At 42.6% G+C, this 19,189-nt stretch overlaps 1 protein-coding gene across 2 annotated transcripts in view; it reads left to right on the top strand.

The window, feature by feature from the left end:
- Positions 1-406: 406 nt before the first annotated feature.
- Positions 407-19,189, top strand: part of MAPK1 (mitogen-activated protein kinase 1) — a 49,840-nt gene continuing 31,057 nt past the window's right edge. For both annotated transcript variants that reach the window (XR_013348033.1, XM_077834667.1), the window contains exon 1: positions 407-688. Coding sequence is in view for 1 of the 2 variants with exons in the window: in XM_077834667.1 (XP_077690793.1) it covers positions 546-688 (143 nt within the window). In the remaining variant the exon portion in view is untranslated. The remainder of the gene's footprint in view (positions 689-19,189) is intronic.

The following is a 19,189-nucleotide window of genomic DNA, read 5'->3' on the forward strand; positions in this document are numbered from 1 at the left end:
CATCCCGGCCACTGTACTCACTGACAGCGGACAACAATTTGCCTCAGAAGAATTCAAGGCCCCAGTGTGCGGGGTCGCCCCGCTCTGGAGACGCAGCCCAGGGGCACTGACAAGGCGCGCGGCAGGTGGCGCCCCAGAGCAGCGCAGGCACCGGCCCATTGGCAGGCTGGCTTCCGTCACCGGACGCCGAATGGCGCTCTGCAGCAGCGCTTTCCCAGCTCAGCAGGCACGCCGGCCACGTGACCTACCCGGCCCCGCCCCCTCGGTGGCGCTGCGGCTCTGAAGTTACCGCAGTCCCCTTAGCCCCGCCCCTCCTGTCCTTCTCGCGCCTGGTTTCCTCGCTCCTCCTCCTGCTGTGTGCGCGAGTCCTCCGTCCCCTCCTCCTCCCGTCTGTGCGCGCGCGCCCCCCTCAGCCTCTGTCTCCTCACAGCAGCGGCGAGCGGGCCTGGGAGCGGGCGGCAACGGGTCCCTCTTGAGCGCAGCGGCCGCGCGGGCACCGGAGGCGACCACATCCCCCTTCCATAGCGGTTCCCGGCACGCAGAACATGGCGGCGGTACCGGGGGCCGGGGCTGCGGCCGGCTCGGCCAACGCCGGGGGTCCGGAGATGGTGCGGGGCCAGGTGTTCGATGTGGGGCCCCGCTACGTCAACCTCTCCTACATCGGGGAGGGGGCCTATGGCATGGTCTGGTGAGTACCGGCCGGGGAGCCGAGCCGAGCCGAGCCGGGGCAGCGCCCTGCCCCGCCCGCCCGCCCGCCGAGCCTGGCCCGCAGCCTCTCCCGGGGGCTAGGGAACAGCCCGCGGCCCCAGCCTCCTGGCCCTCCCGCAGGGGGCCGGGGCTTAAGCATCTCTGCATCCTGCTCCTCTTCCCTGCCTGCTGCTGCCTCGTACCCCCCGCTTGCTTCCCTTGCCCTCTTCTCTGACTCCTAGCCCCACTCGCTGCCCCTTCCTTCTCCAGTCCTGCTTCAAGGCTTAATTTTTTTTTTCCGTTTACTGTCTCTTAAGTTGGTTTAACTCTCTCCCCCCACCCCTTTCTTGGTGATGTGTTTTTAAAATGGAAAAGGTAACCAAAATCATGACTATGACTGATTATAAGCACTAGGGCTCACCTTGTATGCCCCAAGACCACACTGGGTAAACAAAAAATGAGACTCTGTGTGTAGGAATTATTACCCCCAAGTCTCTCTTCTTTGGTTGTGATTTGCCACACCTCCCCTCCAGTAATGGCAAGTCACTTTGTCTAGCCTAGTAAACCTCATAGATTGGTGACATTTTTCTTCGTTATAGTTGAAACTGTTTTGTATCAGAGACTTCCAGTGAAACACATTAAAACACAAACATGTATGCAAAGTGAATGTGTGCACTCAACTATTTGATATGGTCTGTCTTAAAGGGGCTATAAGAATGATGTGAAATGCACAGATGTATTTGAGCAAGTTAAGGTGTTTATCTTCTAGTAGTGTACTGAGTTTGGGTTGAGCTGATGCATGTATGTGGGTGGTAGGATGGTCTAGTGGCTAGGATACAAGAGTATCTCTGCCTTGCTCTGTGACCTTGCTTAAATCGTTTATCCCATTTGTGTCTGTCTTTCCATCTGTAAAGTGGATTAAAGAAATTTACCTCCTGAATTGATTTCAAGTCTGCAAATGAAACAGGATTAATAACTTTCCTTCAAACCCTATGCTGATTTTCCTTTGGAATGCACTTTGTCTTTCTATGACATTTCATTTTTAAAAGACCGGGTATGTTTTGAAATAAATTTGATTTATCACTTTTTTAGTTACATATTCAAAAAAATTTTTTACAGCTATAACCTTTAATTCAGGGGTTGAATTATGCTGACTTTTGATGGCTCCATGAGAGGCAGTCACCTTGTATTCCAGAATTTAAGCTTTCATTTAGGCCTGGATTCGCCGAGGAGTTAATCGTATGCTTAAGTGCTTTTACTGGATTGTGACATTAGCCCTTTTAGTTGTGGTGATAACTTTCAAAATGTGATTTGAGGTTCTGTTTATGCTTGTGTATATATATTTGTACCAATGCAGTTACGCTGGTGTAAATCACCAAGGTGGATGCACTGTACAGATTTTAATACGAGGCTTTTGTTAGTGCAGTTTACCTCAAAAACCAGAATAAGCTTTACTAGTGCAAGCCTAGTTTTACACCTGTTCAGAACATCTACTTTGAGGGGTTTGGAGCAGTGTAGCTGCACTAGTACAAATACCCTTGGTGTAGATAGACTCTGAATGTAAATCACACATTGACATTTGTCTGAGGTTGAAGATAGCCTCAAATAGTACTTCTAAGTACTTCTAAATGTATACTGCCCCATTTATCGAAGTGGGATGCTAACAATGGTGAAATTTAATTTAGCTTCAAACTTATCTATTTCACTACTGATCAAAGGCTGCGAGAAATGTTACGAAGTGTACACAGTCTACTGGTAATAACATAATATTTTGGCTTCACAGGTGAATGGGGTGTGGTTTGTGGGCAGGACTAGGGAACGTATTACTTTTTTCCTCCCTCGGCTGGATGTCTGGTTAGTGACTTGAGATAAAACCTTAAATTTTCCATTTCACCTCAAACAATGTCTGTATAAGGTAGCCTTTTTATCTTAAAAACTCAACACATTAATATATTTTATATACAATTAATGACAAGTGTTTTTGGACTAAAATAAAAATGTTAGACCCTACTGTTCCAAATGCACTAAGGTTTGTTGAGCTGCTGTATTCCCCCTATGGAGTGAAGAAGTTAAAGCATTCATTATATCGGGTATTAATTTCTTAATTGCTGTTGTTCAGTACAGTCTCAAGTGTGAAAGGACATGAAACAAACATTATAAATTTGTATTGCATATTTAATAAGGAAAGTGTTGGATTGCATGTATCCTAGTGAGATGTCATAGCAACTAATGTTTGTTAACATGTAGGAACACAAACTACTGTGATTACATAAGATTACTTTCAAGCAACTGGAAGTATATTCATGATGCAGATTGACACTTGATGTTTCATGCTTTGCCTTGCTTGCAAAGCTGTGTGTGCAATTCTTACACTATGGAGGCATTTTCATGGGGGTGGGGAGAAGATGTCATCAGATTTTTTTTGAAAGCTTCAGAAGTAGATTTATAATTTTTTCAGTGAGATAAAATTAGTAAAGCTATGGTACTAAAGTCTTGCGACTCTAGACTAAATTAATATATAACATTTGAGAGATCATATTTATCAGTATATAGTGCCATGGCTTCATAATGCAGAAATGTAAAAGACTGGAGAGTTGTGAAAGCTACCTGGTGTGTTTTTCATAACCTCACATTATATTTGTAAATTATCCAAGCTGTGAGTTCAATTAAACAAGCACGCTCTCATGGCCCATGTTAGTCTTTTAGCGAAGTTAAATTGAAGCAACAACCACTTTAACCTTCCATGACAAGACAGCGATATTGTAAACAGAGGACTGTGGCTTCACAGCTGGGTCAAACAGAGAGAACTGAGTATGTTCAGGAGCGAAGCCTTAATCAATACAAAGCTGAAACAATAGTTAAGGAAAGAAAGGAAAATACTGGTCAAGTAAGCTGCTTGTATAAATGTTCTCACATTCAAATTTTCTCTAGTATGAAAAACTGTAGAGATAATAGTTAAATGCTTTCCTTTAACTCAATCATCCATAGCCAGGTCAGGATTTAGAGTAAAAACAGAGTTATTAGAGCTGTATGTCAAGTAATATTTTATAGGTGTGCTTTTTCAATATTCTGGAGAGTAAAGGAGGATAAATTATGTATTGATTTGAAGGGTAATTTTAGAGGAACCTGTGTCTTAACCTTATGCCCCTAAATTTAAACTCTGTAATTTTCAAAGGTTATATTTTTGCCAGCATAACACATTCTGTCTCAGTTGTCTCCAAGGGCTAGATTCCGTCCTTGTGCCTGTTTGATTCACGTTCAGATTGTGCTATCGGAGAACAGGACTGGAGCTTGCCTGGCTCAGCCTGAGCATAGGGGAAATGTTTACCAAAGGATGGTTCTCCTCCCCAACAGTCAACCAGGGAAGTCAAGAGTGGAAGAAAGCTGAAAACTAGTCACCAGTTACAGCTACCTGATTCTCTGTCCTGATCCTGGCACAGGTTAAAGGGGACTAGGGGCTGCCTCACTTTTGCCTGCTGGCTGTGGTCCCTAAGGGGCTGACCATAAACTACTTGGAGATAACGAGAAACAGTCCCACTGCTCCCGCACTGTGGCCCCCTGGGGTCTTCTCTCCTTCTTCTGGGTATTCCTCCGTGCTGAAGGAATACTCGGCAGGAAAACTTGAAGGAGTTTTATGTTCCCTTTGTGCCACCCACGTAGCACATAGGACAGAAGATGTATCCTAAACAATTGATTGTGGCCCCTGGACTGTTTTGAGATTACTTTGACCCTCTGGCTCAACAGAATGGACATCGTCTGTCTACAGATACTGTCTTATGTCTAAAGCTATGTCTATACTATGGACCTTACAGTGGCACAGCTGTACCGCTGCAGCTGCGCTGTTGTAAGGTCTTCTGTGTAGCCACTCTGTGCCAGTGGGAGAGAGCTCTCCTGCCAGCATAATTAAACCACCTCCAATGGACAGTGGTGGCTATGTCAGGTGGGAGACAAAAGCACAAAAGTGCTAGTGTAGACAGAGCCTAAGTTGACTTAAAGCTTCACACCATCCTAATAGGAAAAATGTACTAGTATCTATCCATTTTCATCTTTTTAGAGAAAATACTTCTAATAGAAATCTTAAATCTGAAATCCTTTTATGAATCAACTTCTTCAAGAAAGAGGATGGATATTTTAAATAAAATGTATGACAATTCTCCTCATAAAATTTCCCAGTGGGTCAATTCTAATGGGATTAATAGGAAACTTTTGTTCTAAACTGAGATTGTTGATAATCATTACTTCTCAACTAGAATATATGTTTTAAACATTCAACTTAATAGTTGTTCCAACAGTTTATACGGTACTTAGACTATATGGTGTCAGCGACTCAAAGGTATGCATAGCAGTTGCAATCACAACATGCTGTTCCCAAGCTTTTAGAACCAACAGATATGAGATTTGAACATTCTTTTAAATATTTATCCTTTATTCTCAATTACAAACATTTATATTTTAACTGACATAAAATGTTTGTGGTTGTGGCAATGCTTCATGCACACCGATGTTGGGGTAAATTTGGATGGGATGTAGAGGGCTTCCAAAAAACAAAACACAAAACCCTACACGCATTGCCACTAATCAGTCCTTTCCAAACATAAAAAAAGAAGAATTTTAAACATTCAGTTAAATGATTGTCTTGTCAGTTCCCATTGACAAAGTGGATAATGTGTAGTTCATATTCAAAAATTTAAAAAAGATACATTACAATGATCTGTCTTCACCAGAGTGTCTAGATGCTTGCAGGATCAGGGCCTGTGTGAGTAACAGTGAAACAGATTGTACATTTGACAATAAATAAACTAGGAAAGATTTTCAGTAAAACTTTCATTTACAGTAAACTTAGGTAAAAAGAGTCAGACAGAAGTGTGACTTAAATTGACAGTGTCCCTTTACTAAAACTTAAAAGGAGTATTAACTGGGATTGTTTTTTGTTTAAGATGAGGGGCATGTATGGCAATGAGGAAAAATGGACATAAAACAGTTCCATGTATGTTGAACTAATTAATGGTAACAATCATAAATATGTACGATTACTTTACTCAAAGTTGTTTGAGAGTTACAGTCCTGAGAATTTATTATATAGAATTTTAGTTAATTGTTGCACTTTGGTAATTTGAACAACGTATTCGTTGGCAATATTGTCTTTGATTTTGGACCTTTTAGATATGAAACTGCAAAAAACAAATCAAACAAGAAAACTGAAGTGGGTACTCTGTTCTTACAGACCATTGTAAGAGCAGTAGAGTATAACATTTACAAGTATGTGCCATTCTAGAAATATGAGGGCAAATTCTGTTGTCCCTGGAGTTCCCACAGCCTGGTAGGGAAGCAGGCAAAGTTGCTACCAGAACTACTTTCCTCTGTCCCCTGTGTTGTAGCAGATGGACAGTGGGGAGCTGCTGAGGCAGGTGTAGCAGGGAAGGGACAGTAGCTATCTTTATTCACATCAACGCACTCTATCCACATCAGCGCTGCCCCCTAATGCTGCAGGAGAGGTGGTGGAAAGTAGCATCCCTTTCCACCTGTCCACAGTAAGAGAACAGGTCAAGCTCTTAAGTTTAAAAGTCAGGAGTGCAGCTCAGGGAATATGTTCTTGTTTCATAATCAAATATAAATTTTCTTAATACATTTGCCCATGAGGGCCACAGGCTACCCTGCTGCTTTGTACCTTTTTTCAAGATGAGGAAGTGAAGCTTGTATAGAAAGAATTCATACCTCCTACTTATTTGAGTAGGAGTATAATTTTAATGTAAATTTGAAAATAGTGTCTTATCAACTTAGCACATAACAACACTTGTATACTGGTCCGCAGTCTCGAATTCTTCAACTGTGCTTTGTTGGAACTAGAATTCATTGATTATTTTCATAAAATTCTTTGTCACTGTGTCTTGCAGGTTGGCATTAAAGTTGGATGTTGCTGTCTTTAATTAGAAAATACTTGTTATTGAATATTGGCATTGAAAGGTGTCTTTATATCAAACAGATATTTGAATGGAGGGTATTTAAAATAACAAACATCTAAAAAGAGTATGCTAGTAAATAGTTAGTTTTATTTATAGCAGCATTGTTCCTTCTAAGCTACCCAGTTAAAGAAAATGGAGAAACAAGGTTTTTGTTAGAGTATAAAACTTTACTCACATCAACTCAAACTTGAACTATACCTGAAATGTAGTAGATGGCTGTTACAGTCCAAGGCAATTTCAACTTAGAATTTATATGAAAGCCGCCAGTGAGTAGTACTATTCTATTGTTTTATTTGTCAAAAATGGAAGTTTATTATTTGTTTTATGGGAGTGACTAGAGGCCCCAATCAGTATTGGTGTTTCATTGCTCTCAGTACTATATAACTACAGAGTGAAAAGTACACCCACTTCCAAAGAGGTTGCCATCTAAATAGACCAGATTCCACTCCCCCACCCTCACCCCACAGAGAGTAACTGATAGTCAAACAAAACCTAGGTAACAGATGTGGAACTTGTTGGTTATATTTCACACACCCTTTTCTTCTGAAGTTTATTTTGAATGAGAAATTGAGACTTTTATGTTGGAAGGACCCAGGAAACATTTTTACCCTTCCGCTGCGGCCCTTGTTGTATTTGTTATCCTGTACCGTTATTACCTGTGTCTTCCTCTGTCTTCCTCTTACAGCTGGCAATGCGCTAATTACCTTTGGCCAAGTGGGCCTTGTGTAGTGGGTTTTTTTTTGTTTTAATAATCAATGAGCTGCCTTATGGGTCAGCCAAGAAAGAGCACTTTGCAAGATGTGGCTCACACACGCTTGCTCCCAGTTCCTGCCTTTTCTTAAGCAAAGACATGCTGTCATTTCTGTTTCTCCAGTATCACAGGAAGCCAAAGCTGTTGAATCAAATGCTTTTTGATTTCTTCAGTTCTTCTGCGATATTTATTTTCTGGTTATTTTAAAAATCAATTTCAGTGCGAATTTTTTTGTTAATAACTTACAATATTGACAAGTAACTTTCTCATTATATACTTGACTTTTTTTTAAAATTTCATGGTCCAGTTTGCAGGCATTTTGTCTTTTTGCTTATCAAGTTATACAGCAGCTTTAACATATGTACTTAATGGATATTGGTTGTGGTGGTATAACTAAAACTGGAAGATGTTTGCTGGTGCAGGTTGTATTGCAAAGACAGAACCCCGACATGTATGTAGCTTTGTTAAAACCTAGCAGTTGTGTAGTTTGGGTATTAGTATTTGCTATTTCTGAAATACCATTATAGTTTCTGGGCATAGCTTGAGTTTTAGATTTAAAAAACCAAAAATTTCCCAAAAGACTATGTAAGACATGCAACCTTGCATTCCCATATAATCTACAGTAAGCTTGGTGTTTGCGGGAAAACCTAGCCAGTAAGTCAAATGGGAGGAGAGTCCAGAAACTACACCTGCTGGAAAAATTAGGTGTGTGTATCTATCACCGTGTTCTAAATGAGGTCAAGTTCAGGCTCAGGTGTATTTTTCCTGGACTGAATCCCAAGGTCAAGGGCTTTCTATTGAGAATTACCTGCCTCCAGATCTTGTTTGATAAAGGTGAAACTTACAACTAAAGGGGTGTAGTCAAAGTTAGTGTGGCTAGATATAGGAAAGGTTAAGGTTTGTAGATGTTATTGTAGATGATAATGTGCTATGTTAGCTGAAGCTTCTGAGTTATAGTCAAGATTATCCCTGGTTCATTGCAGTATTCTGGCCTAGAGATAATGGGTGTGTAAGAATGTGTGAATACAACGTCTGATAGTAGAGTATGTTTTGGGGGGGTTGGCTGATATTTAGTATGTTTTAGGCCTTGTCTACATTACAAAATTACTCCAATTTTACGGAAGTTGATTTTTGGGAACAGATTGTATAAAGTAGAGTGCATGCGTCCACACTAAGCACATTAATTCGGCAGTGTGCGTCCACAGTACAAGTGTCGACATTCCAAGCGGTGCACTGTGGGTAGCTATCCCGCAGTCCCCGCTGCCCATTGGAATTCTGGGCTGAGCTCCCAATGCCTGATGGGGCCAAAAATTTGTTGCAGGTGGTTATGGGTAAATGTCGTCAGTCAACCCTCCCTCCTTGAAAGCAACGGCAGACAATCATTTTGCACCCTTTTCCCTGGATTGCCCGAGCAGATGCCATAGCACAGCAAGCATGGAGCCCATTCAGCTCACCGCAGCAGTTATGACCATTGTAAACACCTCGCGCATTATCGTGCATTTTATGCAGAGCCAGAACCTGAAAAACCAGGCAAGGAGGCGACGGCAGCGCGGTGACAAGAGTGATGAGGACATGGACACAGATTTCTCTAAAACCGCGGTCCCCGGCAATTTGGAGATCATGGTGTTACTGCGGCAGGCTCATGCCGTGGAACGCCAATTCTGGGCCTGGGAAACAAGCACAGACTGGTGGGACAGCATCGTGTTGCAGGTTTTGGATGATTTCCAGTGGCTCCGAAACTTTCGCATGCGTAAGGGCACTTTCATGGAAATTTGTGACTTGCTTTCCCCCTGCCCTGAAGCGCAAGAATAACAAGATGAGAGCAGCCCTCACAGTTCACAAGCAAGTGGCGATAGCCCTCTGGAAGTTTGCAATGCCAGACAGCTACTGGTCAGTCGGTGATCAATTTGGAGTGGGCAAATCTACTGTGGGGTTGCTGTGCTGCAAGTAGCCAGTGCAATCATTGAGCTGCTGCTATCAAAGGTAGTGACTCTGGGAAATGTGCAGGTCATAGTAGAAGGCTTTGCTGCAATGAGATTCCCTAACTGTGGTGGGGCTATAAACGGAACGCATATCCCTATCTTGGAACTGGACCACCAGGGCAGCCAGTACATAAACCGCAAGGGGTACTTTTCAATGGTGCTGCAAGCACTGGTGGATCACAAGGGACATTTCACCAACATCAACATGGGATGGCCGGGAAAGGTTCATGACGCTTGCATCTTCAGGAACTCTGGTCTGTTTAAATGGCTGCAGGAAGGGATTTACTTCCTAGACCAGAAAGTAACTGTTGCGGATGTTGAAATGCTTATAGTTATCCTTGGGGACCCAGCCTGCCCCTTAATGCCCTGGCTCATGAAGCCAAACACAGGCACCCTGGACAGCAGTAAGGAGCTGTTCAACTACAGGCTGAGCAAGTGCAGAATGGTGGTAGAATGTGCATTTGGACATTTAACGGGTCACTAGCGCAGTTTACTGACTTGGTTAGACCTCAGCGAAACCAATATTCCCATTGTTATTGCTGCTTGCTGTGTGTTCCACAATCTCTGTGAGAGTAAGGGGGAGACGTTTATGGGGGGTGGGAGGTTGAGGCAAATCACCTGGCCGCTGATTACACACAGCCAGACACCAGGGCGATTAGAAGCGTACAGGAGGGTGAGGTGCGCATCAGAGAAGCTTTAAAAACCAGTTTCAGGAATGGCAAGGCTACGGTGTGAAAGTTCTGTTTGTTTCTCCTTGATGGAACACCGCCCCCCCCGCCCCCGGGTTCACTCTACTTTCCTGTAAGCTAAGCACCCTCCCTTACCCCCCCATTCAATCACCGCTTGCAGAGGCAATAAAGTCGTTGCTTCACGTTCATGCATTTTTTTATTTATTCATCACACAGATAGGGGGATAACTGCCAAGGTAGCCCAGGAGGGGTGGTGGAGGAGGAAGGAAGCACTGGGTGGGGTGGTGGAGCAGGGAAGGACAAGGCCACACAGCACTTTCAAACTTATTGAATGCCAGCTTTCTGTTGCTTGGGCAATCCTCTGGGGTGGAGTGGCCCTCCCCCACATTCTTGGGCGTCTGGGCTTGGAGGCCATGGAACTTAGGGAGGAGGGCAGTTGGTTACACAGGGGCTATAGTGGTGGTCTGTGCTCCTGCAGCCTTTCCTGCAGCTCAACCATACGCTGGAGCATATGAGTTTGATCCTCCAGCAGCCTGAGCATTGACTCCTGCCTTCTTTCCGCAAGCTGACGCCATCTACCATCTTCAGCCCGCCACCTCTCCTTGTGGTCATATTGTGTTTTCCTGCACTCTGAGATTGTCTGCCTCCACGTATTTTGCTGTGCTCTGTCAGTGTGGGAGTACAGCGTGAGGTCAGAGAACATTTCATCACGAGTACATTTTTTTTGCCTTCTAATCTTTGCTAGCCTCTGGGAAGGAGAAACATATGCAGCTGGTGGAGGGGAAAAAAGGGAGAGTGGTAGTTAAAAAGACACATTTTATAGAACAATGGGTGTGCTCTTTCACAGTAAACCTTGCTGTTAACATTACATAGCACATGTGCTTTCATTACAAGGTCGCATTTTGCCTATTATTGAGGGTATGCCGGTTTGGTGTGGGAGATCACTCACGCAGGGCCGGGCAACAGAATTCGACTTGCAGGCAGCCCTGGTAAGCCACAGTCTTTTGGCTTCTTTAACCTTCATAACATGTGGGAATGGTTTCAAACAGCAGCGCCCTCATTTCCCATACAAAGTAGCCATTGGGTTGGCTATTAAAAATGGGTTGGCAATTTAAAAGGAGGGGCTGCAGTTTCCGGGTTCACGTGCAGCAGAAACCCAACTAACCCCCCCACCCCGAACACACACACCCACACACAATTCTCCGGGATGATGGCTTCACCCCTCCCCCCACCACGTGGCTAACAGCAGGGAAGATTTCTGTTCAGCCACAGGCAAACAGCCCAGCAGGAACGGGCACCTCTGAATGTCCACTTACTAAAACCACCCTATTTCAACCAGGTGACCATGAATGATATCACTCTCCTAAGGATAACACAGAGAGATAAAGAATGGATGTTTTTTGAATGCCAGCGCACACCGGGACCATACGATGCAATGCTCTGTTCTGCAATAATTCCCGACTTCGTGCTGCTGGCCTGGCGTGGTAAAGTGTCCTACCATGGAGGACGGAATAAGGCTGCCCTCCCCAGAAACCTTTTGTAAAGGCTTGGGAGTACATCCAAGAGAACTTTATGGAGATGTCCCTGGAGGATTTCCGCTCCATCCCCAGACACGTTAACAGACTTTTCCAGTAGCTGTACTGGCCGCGAATGCCAGGGCAAACTAATAATTAAACACGCTTGCTTTTAAACATGTATAATATTTACAAAGGTACACTCACCAGAGGTCCCTTCTTCGCCTTCAGGTTCTGGGAGCCCACCTTGGGTGGGTTCCGGGGGTACTGGGTCCAGGTCCAGGGTGATAAACAGATCCTGGCTGTTGGGGAAACCGGTTTCTCTACTTCCTTGCTGTGAGCTATCTACAACTTCCTCCTCATCATCATCTTCCTAGCCCCCAAAACCCGCTTCCGTGTTGCCTCCCACTCCTTGGGCAGAGTCAAAGCATAGGGTTGGGGTAGTGGTGGCTGCACCCCCTAGAATGGCATGCAGCTCATCATAGAAGCAGCATGGCTGGGGCTCTGAACGTTTGCCTCTGTTTTTTTGGTAGGCTTTCCTGAGCTCCTTAATTTTCACGCGGTACTGCTGCGGGTCCCTGTTATAGCCTCTGTCCTCCATGACATTGGAGATTTTTTTTCAAATATTGTGGCATTTCGTCTGGATAGCATGGATTCGTCTCCCCATACAGTAATCAGATCCCGTACCTCCCGTTTGGTCCATGCTGGAGCTCTTCAGCGGTTCTGGGACTGCATGATCTCCTGTGATGATGAGCTCTGCATAGTGACCTGTGCAGGTGAGCTCGCCATGCTGGCCAAACAGGAAATGAGATTCAAAAGTTCGCGGGCCTTTTCTTGTATACCTGGCCAGTGCATCTGAATTGAGAGCGCTGTCCAGAGCGCTCACAACTGAGCACTCTGGGATAGCTCCCAGAGGCCAATACCATTGAATTGCGTCCACAGTACCCCAAATTTGACCTGGCAAGGCCAGTTTCAGCGCTAATTCCCTCATCGGGGGTGGAGTAAAGAAATCGATTTTAAGAGCCCTTTAAGTCGAAAAAAAGGGCTTCGTTGTGTGGACGGGTACAGGATTAATTCGATTTAACGCTGCCAAATTTGCCATAAACTGGTAGTGTAGACCAGGCCTTAGTCACTGCATCTGTTTACAGTCTAGTAGCAGCCAGGAATCTCTCCCTAATATACAACTACTCTCAGTAGTAGGTAGAGCAGAGGTGGGCAAACTACGGCCTCGGGGCCGCATCTGCCCCTCCAGACATTTTAATCTGGCCCTCGAGTTCCTGCTGGGAAGCAGGGTCTAGGGTTTTCCCTGCTCTGGCGCTCCAGCTGGGGAGCGGGGTCAGGGTCTTGTCCCACTCTGCACAGCTCCCGGAAGCAGCGGAACAATCCCACTCCGGCTTCTACGCGTAGGGGCAGCTAGGGGGCTCCGCACACTGCCCCCACCCCCAGCGCTACCCCCGCAGCTCCTATCGTCAGGGAACTGCAGCCAGTGGAAGCTGCAGGGGTGGTGTCTGCACACAGGTGCCCAGAACCACCTGGCCGTGCCTCCACATAGGAGCCGGAGGGGGGCATGCCGCTGTTTCTGGGAGCTGCTTGATGTAAGCACCGCTGAGAGCCTGCTCCCCATACTCCCTCCTGTGCCCCAACCCCCTGCCCCAGCCCTGATCCCCCTCAGTCCCAGCCCGGAGCACTCTCCTGCACCCCCAACTCCTCATCCCCAGCCCCACCCCAGAATCCATACCCCCAGTTGGAGCCCTCACACACTCCTGCACTCCAACCATCAATTTTGTGAGCATTCATGGCCTGCCATACAATTTCCATACCCAGATGTGGCCCTCGGGCCAAAAAGTTTGCCCACCCCTGAGGTAGGGCCATATTTAAGAGAATAGTCGTGGACCTCAAGTTCTCAGAATTCTTCCTCTTCTGCTCAGCCTCACTTCTGTTAACCAAGGTGAGCATAAACCAACCATCTTTCATCCAGGTTTCTATCTCCGACATCCAAAGAGAAAGGGAACCACTTAGTGTGGTTGAGGTGAAAAGAAGATATAGCGCTGAGCTATCAGCATATTGATCCTCTTACATCTCTCAATCCCTAGTTATATATAAGCATTGAAGAAAGGAGGTTTCAAGATTGATTCTTGAGGTACATCATAACTTACAGCCTTCAGGCAGAAGGCCAGTTTTCCGCTCAGCAGTCGCTGGGCTTTTCCTGTAAGGAATGAATGGAACAACTTTTAAAGCTGTTCTGTCCTTTGTCCCGTGGTCGTCAGTGTTCGTCATGTTCAACAATAAAGGCAGGCGTGGCATAATTTGTTGGGTTTTTTGTTGTTTTTTGGAGGATGTTCTTTTGTAATTTCAGTGGTTGATATCAATGTTTGTTTCTTTATATCAATTCAAATGTTTACAGTTGCAGGAAATTATGGGAAATCAGCTAATTAATGACAGTAGACACCAAGATTCAAAAAATTTAAAGCTTTATAACCATTAAAAAACACATTGGTAACATCATATGTCAAAATATACAAAGTATCCTTAATTCAAACTCTTTAAGTCCTCAAGCAGCATTTTTCTTACTTCGTCAATATGTAAATTTCTGTTATCGATGGAAATATTTTTTTCATCAGTTTTTCTGTACAGTGAAATCAACGTTTACCAATAAAAATGTAATCTTTCCAAGCCTAAATATAGGGTATGATTTTTTTTAAGTGTATAAGTGACATAGGTGGGTAAGTCTCATTTTAAGTCAGCATGACTTATGTTTCTGTATCACTTAGGCCCTTTTGAAAATCCCATCCATAAAAAACAGCTGAAAGATCTAGTAGTATGTGTAAAGAAGCCCGTTAATTGCCACTCTAAAGTCTGTCTGGGATCCAAACGCTTGGAAGATTAAGATCTGTTGGATTTGGTCGGCCATCACTTTCTCAGTGACCACTTCCAGAAAGAATAGGTCAGATCTTTGGTGATAATTGGCAATAACACTAATAACAAAGAATAGTTCTTTGAGTACATGCCAAATGAAAGCATGTTTATTCACTGGAAACTTTATCTCCCCTAGGGAGGCCATAATTATCCCTCCCAATAATAAATTCAAACGTTCTTCACTGGCTTTCTCTGGCCTAACAGACTATAGCTCTAACTCAGATGTTTGGGTGGACTTTAGTGTCTCCACAATTTCAAAATTGGATGATAGTAAGGGATGGAAAGTGGTTTGTTTTTGTTTCTTTCCTTTGACATAGCTTCCCAGCTGTGGAGAGACTGTCCTTAAACAAATTGTTCTCGTTTCTGAGATATATTTGAAAGCCCCTTGCTGTGAGATAGTTTCAACTTGGACCTGGTGAAGACAACTGGAGTTAATCAGACTAATCACATGGAATAGTTTCTCTTGTCAAGATTTTGTGGATGCAGTAATGGAGAAGCAAGACATCTTGTTCCTTGCGGCTCTGGCATAAGAATGTTCTGTTTCAGTTATTCATATTCCATGTTCGTACATCTGTCTACAACATTCCAGTGTCCTCTTATTTCTGTCTCAAGTTGCTGGTTAATAATGGTGGCCTGTGAGGCTTATGCGGAGAGAGGAGGCTCCTAAAGAATAAGAGCATGGGTGGTTTTGTGCAATAGATGATTGTAGTGCTCTACTATGCTGTTCATACTGATCCAGGGGCACTGTCATAAAACAGTTGCTGGGCTCTTCCTCAGAGCTTGCTGCACTTCAGTGGTAGATAAAATTATTTGTGTTTGTAGGTATAGCTTGTAATAGGACATTAATAGAATTTTCTTTTAGCAGATTTCAGATAGTCAAGTTTTAGAATTTTCCATGATAGCTTAAGTTTATCTTCTTGTTCATTTGGAAACAAATAAAAAAAGTATTCAAGTTTTTAGACTCAGTTGTACCAAAATCGTATACAAATAAAGTTTTTTTTTCTGGAATTTGTTAAATTCAGTCTACTTATTTTGATATTTTTCACAAAATATTGAAAAATACTTTGTTGCTAGTAAAGTAAATAGAATTGAGTTAGAATCTCTGTTGCATGGTAAAGTAATTCATCTGAGGTTTTTTTGTGGGTATATTTTAAGTACTGGCAACTTGCAATTAGATATGCAGTGTACAATATGTAATTAGTTCATCTCCCAGTTTTCCCTTTTCTCTAAATTAGCAGCTGTCATTGCAGCACCTTGCCTCCTGCTTAGTTGGAGGGCAAGTAGCTCCCTTTCTGGCAGATACTGATGTAGTATCCTGAATTAAGTGCCATGAAGTAGATTGAGTACTGCAAATCAGCATGCCCAGTTTTCTCTGGAATTTAACAGCCCTGAATGTACCACATGACACAGTAAAACATTTCTTAAATATTGTATTTTGAATGTCTCTGCATATCTGACTGCTTTGAAACAGTGAAATATATAGTAAAAGGAAATAAGTTTTCTGTCAAAGACGAATGCTGAGAGATACATTTTAAATACTGTAGGCATTCTTGATTTTTGCAGGTGGAAGATTAGTGGCAGTTATTTCACAGCTAATTCAGTAATACACAGTTTTCTTTCCTGTCAGTATAGATATGGCAGACTCATTCTTAGGCTGCATTCAGTGATGTCTAGCCTCTTACTCTGAGATAATGATAATGGGGTGAGGGGAAGGCCCAAGTACTCTCGTAAATTAAATTACTGAATGGAATTTTTTCATTATTCACAGAACACATATACTTGTGCTGTAATGTCATTTTGTATGGAATTGCTGTGAATATTTTTACACATAAATGTAAAAAGATTGTGTAATTATAGAATTACGTTTTAAGAATTGCTATAGTAAGACTTTCTTGGATTTTAAATAGCACAATTCAGTTATGAGACCTAAATAAAATAGAATATACAAATTAATCTTGTCCCCTTTTTCTTTTGGACACTCCAAAATGTGTGTGCTACCACAAGGAGATGTTACAGTTGGGCTTGAAAATTTAGTAGACGTATCAGCTGAAGAACTGTGCCTGTTAGCTGAAGGTAGATAGAAAAGATGATGGGGATTGTGCAAGAGGTGAAGAGCTCTACTACTCTAACCCTTTTTGTGTGTGGGCATCCTCCAAGTAACTCCAGTGCCTGCCCTTGATTCTGCTTGCAGCTTTTCCATGGGTATGGAATCATAGTTATGAACCTGACCAGTGACTTGATAACACTTTTCTGCTACTTGGCTGATCTAAGAAAAGCAGCAGAGGCACTGGAGCAATCTTTACGCAGGCTGAGGAAGTCAGCACTGCATTTCACATTTGGAAGGTTGTCTTTACAACTGTAATGGTGAGAAACTTAATTTCTTCTTTTTTTTTTTTAATGGAAGCTTAATTTCTGCAGAAACTGATCGGCTTTCATTGAGGGATGAAATACAGTATTGTTATGTTTAACTTCATAACGGGGTCTTTAAAAAGAGGAAACTAGGCAAAAGGCCCTAAAATCAAATGTAAAGAAGTTGAAATACTTACGTTTGGCATAGGTACTACTCTAAGGAAGCAGTAATAGTGTCAGAAGGCATATAAACCTCTAAACAAAAAAGGCAATAAGTAAATCAGTATGGCTAAATAGAAAGGTTCAGGAGGTTAAAGCTAGGTATCCTTCAGAAAATGGAAAACCTAATGAAATCAGTTAAAAGGAGTATAAGCTACAGCAGACAAAAAGTAAGAAGGAATTTTAATAGCAAATAGCTAAAGGTATAGAAACAAATAAATTATTTATGTATGGTGCTGGAAGTTTGCATGAGAATTTGATATGTCTCCTGGAGAAAGGAGATCAACTAAGAAAGAGACAAACGTTCTAGAGAAGCTAACTGATTTCTTTGTATCAGTCTTCATAACGGAATGGTGAGGTGATGTAACTCTTTTCTGGTAGCAGTGATAAGGCACATTCAGAGATTGAGATGTCAAGGAGTTTCTGGAACAAATGAACTGAAAGCAACGAGTCACCTGGTCCCAGACACCCAATGTTAAGAAGGAATTTAAGAAGTAAATGCTTGAGCTACTAGTAAAAATGACTTCTCATTCAAATGAGCTGCTATCTCAGATGGTAGCCAGTATTGCACTTCTATTTTTAAAAAGTGCTAGGGGCAATCTGAGGAATTAGACCAGTAAGCTTTTTTCTGTAGTTGATAAATTGGTTAAAATAATAATCATAAATAGAATTCTAACAGCTAGAAGAGCCAGCTCTGATGGAGCCTGACAAGCACAGCTTCTGTAAAGGAAAACCCTGCCTACTGAATCTAGAATTCTTAGACTTTTTTGAACAGGACAATAAAATAGTGTATAAAAGACAACTTACTGACCCAATTTATATGGACTTTCAAAAGGGTTTTAATAAAATCCCTCACAAGAGGGTAAAGCAACTAAGTAGACATGGTCTGAAAGACAATATACAATAATGAATCAGAAACTGTCTAAAAGATGGAAAACAGAGTAAGGATAATTGGTCAATTCTATCATGAGAAAATGTCATCAGAAGGGTGTCAGAAGTTTCTACACTAGAACTGGTGTTTAATGATCTGGAAAAAGGGAAGACCAGTGAGGTGGCAAAATTCGCAGATTATTTAGGTTCGTCCAGACTGGGAGAATACTGTGGAACTTCAGAAGGGTCTAACAGAATGGTCAACATAGGTGAATGGTCAACATAACGGCAGATGAAATTCAAAGTTGAGAAATTCAGAGTAATGCCCATTGTGGGGAAACTATTTGAACTGCTCACCTTAGTGGGTTCTGAATTATGTGCATCAACTCGGGGGGGGGGGGGGGAAACAGGAATCAATAAAATGAACAAAATGGTAGAATGTATATAAGGAATGGGACGAAGAATAATACACCTGGACTAATGCATCAGTAATCAAATAAAATGAACAAAATGGATCAGTAATCAATAAAATGAACAAAATGGTAGAATGTATAAGGAATGGGACGAAGAATAAAATCACCTGGAATACTGTGTGCAATTCTGGTCATCCCGTCTCAAAAAGGGTGCATCAGAAATTAAGGGGGTTTAGAGATGAACAACAAGAAGAATTAGGGGTATTGGGAAAACTCATGTGAAGAGAGTAAAATATTGGTACTGTTCTTGAGGAGACAAATAAGAGGGGACATGATAAAAGGATACAAAATAATGAATGATATAGAGAAGATTTATCTGGGAACTTCTGTTTATTCTTTCTCCCAGTATAGGAACAGGTGGACATCAATGAAATTAGAAAGTGGTAAATTCAAAACTCATAAAAGGAAATACTGTTGCACATAATGCACAGTCAGACTGGAATTCCTTGCTTCAAGAAATCATTGAGGCAAGAGTTTAGCGGGAATTTTTTTTAAAGGATTAGACATTTTTATAGATAACTAGCTATTGCTGTTGTAAGAGTAAATATTAAAAAGAGAGATTTGGAAGGGATATAAGTCCTCAAACTTTGGGGAGTAACCCAATCTCTAATTATTGGCAGTAACTCTCCCTGGGGGCAGATTATCACATTACTGCCTGCTGCAGAGTTTCTTCCTCTGAAGCAGCTGATACTGGTCACTGTTGGAGGTAAGGTACTGGAATACATGGGCCACTGGTCTGATCCAGCATGGTAACTCCTATGCTCCACATTTGCAGG

The sequence above is a fragment of the Eretmochelys imbricata genome, chromosome 15 (assembly GCF_965152235.1).
Source record: "Eretmochelys imbricata isolate rEreImb1 chromosome 15, rEreImb1.hap1, whole genome shotgun sequence".
NCBI classification, from domain to species: Eukaryota; Metazoa; Chordata; order Testudines; family Cheloniidae; genus Eretmochelys; species Eretmochelys imbricata.